General features: G+C 42.3%; 1 protein-coding gene across 2 annotated transcripts; it reads left to right on the forward strand.

Moving 5' to 3' along the window:
• Positions 1–213: 213 nt before the first annotated feature.
• LOC306866893 (uncharacterized protein) lies at positions 214–11,029 on the forward strand. 2 transcript variants are annotated; one of them, XM_079412316.1, is made up of 18 exons: positions 214–716; positions 1,234–1,348; positions 1,576–1,750; positions 1,829–1,940; positions 2,026–2,132; positions 6,340–6,470; positions 6,665–6,781; positions 6,869–6,954; positions 7,158–7,300; positions 7,679–7,738; positions 7,818–7,881; positions 7,962–8,056; positions 8,136–8,264; positions 8,642–8,756; positions 8,858–8,995; positions 9,096–9,256; positions 10,081–10,166; positions 10,240–11,029. In XM_079412316.1, the coding sequence occupies exons 1-18, from the start codon at positions 650–652 to the stop codon at positions 10,430–10,432; spliced, it is 2,094 nt and encodes a 697-aa protein (XP_079268442.1). In that variant the 5' UTR covers positions 214–649; the 3' UTR covers positions 10,433–11,029. The 2 variants fall into 2 exon arrangements, with proteins under 2 accessions (XP_079268442.1, XP_079268443.1); XM_079412317.1 differs by having other exon boundaries at positions 10,084–10,166; positions 10,240–11,020.
• The last annotated feature ends 90 nt before the right edge of the window (positions 11,030–11,119 follow it).

The raw sequence follows: 11,119 nt of genomic DNA on the forward strand, positions 1-11,119 counted from the left end.
AACTCATTTCAAGCAGTTAATTCAGTAAACTGAGTCCATATGAATGAAAGAGGCACTTTATTAAAAACAAACAAAAAATCTCTAGCCTATATTCGTAGATATTACTGGTATTGATATACCTTTATTCATTAAAATGCCCTTGTATATCCCCCATCTGACAGAAATTCTGAGTAAAAGGCGATTCTCAACTAGAACAAACAGACCCAACTGGATCAAAGTTCAATTTAGTGGAGTCCAGCCGAAAAGCAAATAGCTTAAGCCTTAAACTGAGAGTTTAATATCCAGAATAACAAAAATTGATTTATTTAAGGTGAGTCGTGACTTAAGTGACTACTAAAAGTGAGTAGCGCGTGAGAAGCGTTTTAATGAGCGAACGCAGCCTCGTTTCTCTCAGTCTTCATTGAACGCCTGAAGTCCTGAATTGTTTACTCGGACCCGTGTGTTGGTTTTATGTTTAGTGTATTTCTGTATTTCGTCTTTTGAAACGTGCAGGACTGTGACACTTGCTTATATCAGCACGTCACTTGTCTCAAACAAATAGAGCACGACAAATTGTTCCCTTTGAAGTTTGTGGAAACTCTCCAGCACACGGTGGCTTGATTGTATTTTACGTTGCGAGTTTCGCTGACCTGAACATCAAGTTCTGAAGATGTGGAGGCTGTCTGCGTTTCTTAGACGTTGCATTACAACTTCACCCAGCAGACATCGCAGAAAAGGTAAACTAGCACAAACCACAGGTCTAGATTCAGGCATTTGCATTCAGAGCAAACATGTCCCAATTTCATGTTCCTGTGCAATACATCTTCTAACTAATTGAATCACTGTAGATTATACACTGACTATTTCATCCATAATTGATTATTTCCTGTCAATGTTGTTGCAAACCTGTTTTCTTATCTTCAGTAAAACACAGAACAAAAAAGTATTTAGTAAGATGTCAAAGCTTTTACTTTCCATACAATTAAAGTAAATGGGGAACTTTGCTGTCAGGCTCCAAAATGGCCAAAAAACACCATAGACCAATCCATGTGACTTGTGCAATATTCCACTTAATGAGGAACAGACCAACAATTTTTTGAAAATTGTATTTGCTTTCTCTATATCATTTGTCAAACACTAGATATAAGAGAACCAATTCAAACGTGGCGATCATATCATGTCAGGTCACTAAATGTGGTACAGTTGTTTGAATACAGTGTTGTTTGGGTCAGCTATTCCATATTTCTCCTACAGACAGCCTGTTTATCATCCATCCTGATGTGAAAGAGGCTTTAGCGGATCACAGGCCAGTTGTGGCTTTGGAAAGCACTATTATCACACATGGAATGCCTTATCCTCACAATCTCAGGTAGAAAAATATGATAAATCTCTTACAGTGCTGTCAAATACTTATCATGTTGAACTTTTCCCTCAGGCCATTCTAAAGTCAGGATTGTCACATGACTTTTTATCTTAAAAACAGTACAGACTAATTCTGTTTTAAAGACTAAATGTTGAGAACTTTTAATCTGTACACTGATTCATATCTGAAGGATTCAGTATTTACCAATAGACTGCATTTCCTCTGTATTTCAGTACAGCAAAAGAAGTGGAGGCGATTGTGAGGGCTGAGGGTGCAATCCCTGCAACCATTGGGATTCTTGAGGGCAGCATTCATGTGGGCCTTTTTTCAGATGAACTGGACTTCCTGGCACAAAGCAAAACTGCACTAAAAGTGTCCAGAAGGGACTTACCTTATGTCATCAGCAAGGTCTGAAGCTGAAGTAATTTTTATTTGTAACTGTGATTATACATATTCATGTGAAATGTCTGTTTTTTAATCATTTAGGGTTTATCGGGTGGTACAACTGTCTCCGGCACAATTATTGTGGCTCACAGGGCTGGAATTCCTATCTTTGTAACTGGGGGCATTGGAGGAGTACATAGAGATGGAGAAAACTGCACGTTTATTTTCAAAATTGTTTTTATATCCATGTGAAATGTATACTGGCTTGTATTTAATGATCAATATATTATCTCTTGTAGCTCTGGATGTAAGTGCAGACCTCACTGAACTGGGTCGAACCCCTATTGCTGTTGTGTCTGCTGGGGTGAAATCCATCCTAGATATCGGACGCACTCTTGAGTTCTTGGTAAGATTTAAAGGAATAGTTCAAAGCCGTTTGAAGTTGCAATGACACTGCAGTTTGGACCTTCAACCCGTTGGTTCCCATTGAAGTCCATTATATTGAGAAAAATACTGGAACGTTTTCCTCAAAAACTTTAATTTTTTTTCGACTGAAGATAGAAAGACATAAACATCTTGGATGACATGGGGGTGAGTAAATTATCAGAACATTTTTATTCTGAAAGTGAACTAATCCTTTAAACCCAGTCACCATTTTGTAAGTTTGCTTGTGAACACAGACACTGGGTGAAATCGCAGTAAAATTGTGAAAACTTGTTTTGCAACTTTTGATGTAAAAGTTTTAGATTTAGATTACCGTTGCTGTCATCTAACACTCACTTATAGTTAAAGCTGCTGTCTGTAAGTTTTGCCTCTTTGTCGCCATCTCTGTCTGAAAACCTGGAATTGCAGCTCTGTGCGGAATTATCTTCCTTGTGTGGGATGTGCTCTGGCACGGCTCCAGCGCAGATGAATCTAATGTTTAGAGGGGAATGTGTTGCTGTCAGTCACCGCATCATTGTGGATGTTTACTGTACTTCACAGTGCAATCACAGATTCTAGCCTACATCTTGGAATATATGACCCAAATAAGAATTTTCACTGTATATTGTCATCTGAACAAGTAACAAGTCTGCCACTTTTGTTCTGACCAACTGAGGAAAAAAGCATTACAATAAATTGCGCTACCAATGGTAATTAAATCTAACGATCGGTTAGCTCATATCACATCTAACCATGCAAATTATTATTATTGTTATACTCTGTTCTTAAATTATTAATGTTAACATCAGCATTGCGTGACTATGAGTATAGTGTGTATTAGCGTTTCTGTACAGTCTAATCTAATTGTCATGCCATTCAAATTTATATTAAGAAATTATTTTAACCCAAAAAGCAAATTATGCTCCCTTCAAAATGGTTTTCTTTAAAATACAAATCTTGTGTAATAAGCCTATCTCTAATCAGAAGCACATTTAAAACTGGAATATAATTTAATTTCATTCACATGTTTTTCATAAACACATAATCCTTTCTGGATTACAATTCGCCATCAAAATGATACATTTAATTATTCTAGCTGCTGTGAGAAAAGGCTAAACGATCCGTCACCTGCAGGATCCTCACACCTAGTAGCCGGGACAACTTCTTTATGTTTACAGACGTGATGTAATGACGCAGTGCCATTGTTACAGCTCTGCCCGGGAGCACGAAGACACGGAGACCAGGAGACGAGGAATTCACAAACACGAGAATCTTTAATCCAACTAGGAGCATGGGAGGCACAGGAAACACATCACGGACAGGGATGACAATTCAACGACCGACAAAACTAACTGAAAGGACTGGGGCTTATAAACACAGGATAACGAGAGACCTAAGGAGACACACCTGGGATCAAATTAACAATCAACATGAGGGAGAAACTGGGTCACAGAACACATGGGGAGCAAAACACAACAAAAACAGGTCCAAGATCCTGACATATCGCCCCCCTCCCGGAAGGTGCGTCCTCGCACCATAGAAACATCCAAAGGGGAGGGGCGGGTGGGAACTTGGGAGGCGGCTCAGGAGGAGGGCGGATACCCGGGAGGGGGCCGGCAGACAGAGACCAAGGCGGTGACGAAGGAGGGAGGAGCCAGGGAAGAGACAGGAGAGACCCGGAGCAGGAGGCGCTCAGCTGGACCCAGGCCACAGCCGTGACGATGGCCCACGGTGGAGCCGACGGAGGGAGGAGCCATGGAGGAGGGATGGCCGCCGACTCCAGGGGGCCGACCAACGGCGGCGGAGCAGGTGGTGGAGGAGCCCGAGGCGGAGACGGAGAGCCAACGAGCCAGGGTGATGCCGAGGATCCGGGGGGACAGGGTGGAGCCGAGGGCTCTGGTGACCGAGGTGGAGGCGGAGACCCGGAGATCCGCGGCGGAGCCGGAGCGACTGAGGACCAAGGTGGAGCTGGAGGGAGGAAGGAGCCCAACGGAGCCGGTGGGACGGAGCGACGAGGCGCAGCCAGAGGAGAGGAGTCCAGAGGCGATGGCGGGTCGACGCCCGACCAAGGCGGAGCCGGAGGGACGAGGGAGCCCGGTGGAGCTGGTGGATCGAGGAGTGACGGTGGAGGCGAGGGAGCTAGGAGCCGAGGTGGAGCCACTGGGTCTACGGACCGAGGCAGAGTCCGGGCCTCGGAGGCTGGAGGCGGAGGTAAGGGATACTCCAGCCCCGGCAACGCTGGAGGATGGCAGACCCACGGGGCTCGCACCGTACCGATAGAGGGCTGAGGGCGAGCGGGGGGGCTGCCAGACGACAGCGGTGGAGGAGGCAGGAGTGGGTGGGAGGGTGGGGATCTTCGAGGAGCAGGCACTGGAGGGCACGTGCGTGGAGCCGGCACTGGAGGGCACGTGCGTGGAGCCGGCACTGGAGGGCACGTGCGTGGAGCCGGCACTGGAGGGCGCGGACACTTGGGGGCGCTCGGGAAGAGCTGAGCTGGACGGGACCAGTGGAGACGCAGGAGAGCTGGGCGGGACCAGCGGGAACTCAGGAGAGCTGGGCGGGACCAGCGGGAACTCAGGAGGCCTGGACGGAACCAGCGGGAACTCAGGAGGGCTGGGCGGAACCAGCGGGACTTCAGGACGGCTGGGCGGAGCCAGCGGGACTTCAGGACGGCTGGGCGGAACCAGCGGGACTTCAGGACGGCTGGGCGGAACCAGCGGGACTTCAGGACGGCTGGGCGAAACCAGCGGGACTTCAGGACGGCTGGGCGGAACCAGCGGGAACTCAGGAGGGCTGGACGGGACCCTCTTGCGAGGTGCAGGGATAGGAGGGCACAGACGAGGAGCAGGCACTGGATGGCACTGGCGAGGAGCTGGCACTGGATGGCACTGTCGAGGAGCTGGCACTGGAGGGACTGACATGCCCTCAAACTCAATCAAAATCCCTACCGGCACCTGTCTTTCCTTCCTCGGTGGTTCGGGGTGAACCGTTATAGGCGGCGGGATCCTCTTCAGCGCGGACGGCGCAACGTTCATCGCCCCTTGCGGCGGAATCCTCCTCGCCGCGGGCGGAACATTCATCGCCGTCTCAGGCGGGACGAATTTCTTTTGGGCGGTGGGTAAGGGCGAGCGGCGAATGGCGACCCGTTCTCCCCAAAACGGGTGGCCTGGGTAAGCCGCGACAGGCAGCCCAACAGCCCACGCAGAACGGGCAGGGGCGAGCCGCGAACGGCGGCGTGAACCCCCGCAAACGACGGGCACAAGCTCAAGCATCCTGAGCGGTGAACTCGTCTTCGGTATGAGGTCGGTCGTTCTGTTACAACTCTGCCCGGGAGCACGAAGACACGGAGACCAGGAGACGAGGAATTCACAAACACGAGAATCTTTAATCCAACTAGGAGCATGGGAGGCACAGGAAACACATCACGGACAGGGATGACAATTCAACGACCGACAAAACTAACTGAAAGGACTGGGGCTTATAAACACAGGATAACGAGAGACCTAAGGAGACACACCTGGGATCAAATTAACAATCAACATGAGGGAGAAACTGGGTCACAGAACACATGGGGAGCAAAACACAACAAAAACAGGTCCAAGATCCTGACAGCCATGCTCGAATTTCCCGGGAAAACCTACCCGTACCACTCAAATTAGAAAACATTATTATAAGATAACCGTTGTGAATCGGGCTAAAGTAAGGTGATAGTTTTGAACACTGGATGGTTATGTACTTGCTCAAATATTGGATCATTTTTAACCCAAAAAAGTTACGGACTGCAGCTTTAAGTTTAATAACACAATGTAATAACACTGTTAAATGAAAATTTTACAAAATGGAATAGTTTGCCCAAAAATGTCATCATTTACTCACCCTCACTAATTATTTATTATTCATGTTGTTCCAAACCTGTACGAATGTTGAACACAAAACAAGATATTTTGAATGTTGGTAACAACTGACTTCCATAGAATGTTTTCCATACCATAATTATAATACACAAATATTAATGCCCCTAGTAAATAGGGTCAGTTTTGATTATATATACATAAATGTCTCATTCATCTTTTAATCATATTTGTAAATGTCTTGACTCCACAGCCAACAGAGCAATTTTGTCTTTACTGTTCCAATACTTTTGGAGGGCACTGTATATATACTGCAAAGATAAGTGCTTTTATTTACAGGAAACTCAGGGTGTGTGTGTGGCCACGTATGGATATTCAAAGAGCTTCCCGGCTTTCTTCTCTCGGCAAAGTGGATTTACTTCTCCTTACCATGTCTCCGGTCCTCAAGAAGCAGCGGATCTAATTGGCAAGTCTTAGTGTTTAAGCTTTTACCACACATACATTTGAGTAAATGTCAATATTACACATTTACTGAATGCTGCAGGGATTCTAATTGAAAGAGCTAGTTGAAACAGAGATCATAGATAAAGTTCCTTAGACATAAACACATCCTGCTTAGTCATTTGTGAAGGGATCTTTAACTATCTCTTTCCTCAGCAGCAAGCACACTATCTCTGGGGCTGCAAAGTGGTCTTCTGTTGGCTGTTCCCATCCCTGAGGAACATGCAGCCACAGGACAACAGATAGAAGATACCATACAAACAGCTGTGACTGAGGCCAGGTAGAGAAAAATAGTGATTGGCCATACCATATGCCACATAGAATGATAAACACTTCTGATAAAAGCATTTTCTTTGTATATCTGAAGCTCAAAATGTGTCACAGGAAGAGATGTCACCCCTTTTATCCTTCAGCGAGTCAATGAGCTGACTAAAGGGAAGTCCTTGCAAGCCAGTATCCTTTTAAGACACAATAGATAGTTTGTCATGATAAGGCTTACTGCATACATATTCATATATATATATATATATATATATATATATATATATATATATATATATATATATATATATACTTATAATAACACTAACTTTTTATGTTCATTTTGATTTCATGTGTCTTTTTGTGGTATTTTCCGGAAGTTCATTCATTTTCAGATATAGCACTCATCCAAAACAATGCCAGGGTGGGCAGTCAGATTGCATGTGCACTTTCTAAACATAAAGAAAAAAGTGGAGGCAACTTCAGAGGTGATATTAAAACCCAAAAATCAAAGGACCAGAGAATAGACTCCAAAACTGTAAGTGGTACAGTAAAAAAAAAAGAAGGTTTCAAATATTTTTTTGCAAAATATAAAAAGCTCTTATGGAAAGACTACATTTTATTTTAAGTGTTTTCTATTGTTAACTAAAACTAATAAAAAAATAGTTTTTGTTAATTGAAATAAAGCTGAAATAAAATATTGATATTGGATTAGACCAAATTTTGCCTTGACAAGCAGCTGAAATATTTGTAAGTACTAAAACTACTACAACTATATTAAGAAATAATAAAAAACCAAAACCTAATAAAAATGACAAAGCACAATACATTAATTAAAACAATCTAATTTAAAATATAAATAAGTACTGTAATATTATATAAATAATGCTAAAATAACACTATTTATGTCCTTCAGGTTGTGATTGGTGGAATAAACGTTGATTTCATCGCTAAAGGAACAACAAAGAAATTGGTGGTAAGACTAATAAAACAAGCTAAAGGAGCTTAAGTAACTTTTTATGACATTATATTTTGTATTTTTATTATATTTTCAGTTTGGTCAGACAAATCCAGGAAGTGTCTGTCAGTCATTTGGAGGTGTAGGCAGGAATATTGCTGGTATGTAATGTGTCATTCATATTATTTTGAATGAATATGTACAATTCCCGGTTTTGATTTATTGCTTATATTTCATGTAGACTGTTTAAGCAGATTAGGGCACAAGCCACTCTTCATCTCTGCCATTGGCAAAGACTCTCAAAGCGATGCTGTGCTGAACTATTGTAAACACATGGTGAGCTATATTTAGCATTTTATTGCTCTTGTAGCCAAAAATTCATTGCAACTACAGCTTTTTGCTTTATACTCATCAGGATACAAGCGGAGTCGCCAGATTACAGGACCAAAGGACTGCGACCTATTGTGCTGTTATAACTGAGTCTGGAGAGCTTAGCCTGGGATTGGGCGACATGGACATCCATCAGCAAATACAAGAGCAATATGTACGAATATTCGAAAAGTATTCTACTGTTCAGTACTACATTAAATAAAAAAAGAGTCTCTTATACTCACCAAGGCTGAATTTATTTGCTCAAAAATATAGTAAAAGAGTGATATTGTGACATATTATTACAACTTTAAATGGCTGTGATGCAAAGCTGAATTTTCAGCATCATTACTCATCATTACAGATAATTGCCACTATTTGCAATAAGTAGTATAAATAGCAGATGAAAATCATGCTATTTTGACAGTGTAAATAGCATCTATCGCTATTTACACTTAGTGTAATTTACACTTAGTGCAAATAGCCGCTGCCTTAAATTACATGTAACAACTAGTTTGACAGCAGAAATCTTTTTTTTATCTTTACATTCAGGTATCTCAGTTTGAGGATCAGCTTGCATCAGCATCTCTTGTAGTTCTTGATGGCAACATTCCCATTTCAACCATCGATTACGTGTGCCATATCGCCAAGAAACATGCAGTCCCTGGTAAACCTCATTTATCTAATACTGCTTCAGATCGTCTGTTGAGGTCATAGATTCAAGTAAGTTGTTACGTGCATATTGCATGTCTTTTTCTTTTGCTGCAGTGTGGTTTGAGCCCACGGATGCAGATAAGGCCTGTAAGCCCTTCCTGTCAGAGAGCTGGAAAGCCCTATCTTACACCTCCCCCAATCTGGCTGAGCTCTGCACCATGAATCATACACTAGGTCTGCCTACTCCAACAGGTACCAGAGTTAAAAACCACCTTAAATATGTAAGTGTTCGATTGCTGGACAGGAAGTGGCAAGCTACTTGAATAATAATCAAAGTATAATTTTGTTTTAGAGTTGCCCAGATCACTTGAGGATGTCTTGGGCTGTGTACCGGCTCTCTCCCGCCCTCTGCTGGAGCATCTGAATTGTGTGGTGGTCACTTTAGGTGCGCTGGGTGTGATGGTGTGTGGAGAACATGATGCTGGGACTGTGAATTTGCAGCCGCAAAAGCGGGTATGATGGCCTTATTATAATGAATTATTATAATTAATCATAAAGTAGTAGTTCACCCAAAAATTAAAATTTGCTGAATATTTACTCGCCCTCTTCGGGTGATGAAGATGAGTTTCTTCATGGGAACAGATTTGGAGAAATTTAGCATTACATCACTTGCTCACAAATGGATCCTTTGCAGTGAATGGGTGCCGTCAGAATGAGAGTCCAAACAGCTGATAAAAACATCAAAATAATCCACAAGTAATCCACACGACTCCAGTCCATTATTTGATGTCTTCTAAAATGAAAAGCTGTGTGTTTTTAAGAAACAAATTCATCATTATGGCATTTTTAACTTCAAAGCTATTTCTATAATATTGCTCTCCAGTGAATAAGTGATCTTGTCTGAATCAGGAGAGAAATATGCAATGATCAAGCACCATTTACAAGCGAAAAAAGTTCTAAACAAATATGTTGGTGGATTTTTATGTGAGATGAAAAGAGAAGATGGACATTTCACTGTAGGAAGTGTTATTATAGATTATGGACTTGTATTTTGCAACGGTTAAGTTAAGATGGCTTAATGATGGTTTTGTTTCTTACAAACATGCAGCTTTTGCTTCACAAGACATTCACTGATGAACTGGAGTCATATGGATTACTTATGGATTATTGTGTTGTTTTTTTTTATCAGCTGTTTGGGCTCTCATTCTGACGGCACCCATTCACTTTGGATGGCCTGAGGGTACATTTTAATTTTTGGGTGATTTTATTACTTTGAGTAAATCTAAAGATCTTAGTTGTAACATTAAAATGCTGAACATTATTTATGCCTTTTATAGCAGAAGGGACAGCTGTGTGCTGTTCATTATTCTGCGCTGGCTGTGAGCTCTAAAGAAACAGTAAATGTGTCTGGAGCTGGTGACAGGTATGTTAACAAAAGTATTTAACATCATATAAAGCAAAAGCATGTCACATTAGACTCTCTTAATCTCATCTAGTTTTGCTGGAGCAATGATGGTGGGGATCTTACAAGGGTTGGACACTGACAGCTGTGTGCGTATGGGTCTCCTTGCCGCCCGCACATCCTTGCTGTCTCCACATCCAATAGATTCGTCTCTGACAGCAGATGCCATCCATCCGGAAAAGTCAAACTCACAACTGTGGTCAAAGCCTACATGTGTATGGATATAGGACTGAAATACAATCAAAAAGAAATTGGAGTCTTGCCAGCAGACATCTACAGTCGTGGTGCATCAGGCTGTACATATAGGTGGTATATTTGTAGGGTTTTACTACAAACAAACTCAAATATGGGTGCATACCAAGGAGTGTCTGCAGACTTCACATGTATTGTAATTCATTGAATTTAAGTACATTGATTTATTTTTTAAACGAATGGGTCTAAACCTCTGTCACACTGATCTTATCTGTAGTGGTGGACACCTTCAGAAACATGAAAATCCTACCTCATGAAACAACTGTTTAGGTGGGGGGAGTGAATGTCCAGCGCTCTCTCCACCCTCAATACCACGCCTGAGGTGCCCTTGAGCAAGGCATCGAACCCCCAACTGCTCCCCGGGCACCACAGCATAAATGGCTGTCCACTGCTCTGGGTGTGTGTTCACTGCTGTGTGTGCACTTAGGATGGGTTAAATGCTTTCACTTTCACGTCACTTTCACTTGTTTATAAATGACTTTTTTTTTATTACAAATTTTGAATTGTCAACTACAATCTTTTTACATTACATTTTGAATGTTAGAAATGAAAATAAAATACTTTTGTCATTTTAGAGTATTTTCAATTTTTCAATAATTTTAATGATTGTATAATTACTATGCATTTTTTTATTAGCTCATATTAACTGAGAGAGTACATAA

Source organism: Barbus barbus (assembly GCF_936440315.1).
Source record: "Barbus barbus genome assembly, chromosome: 48".
In the NCBI taxonomy this organism is placed as follows: Eukaryota; Metazoa; Chordata; class Actinopteri; order Cypriniformes; family Cyprinidae; genus Barbus; species Barbus barbus.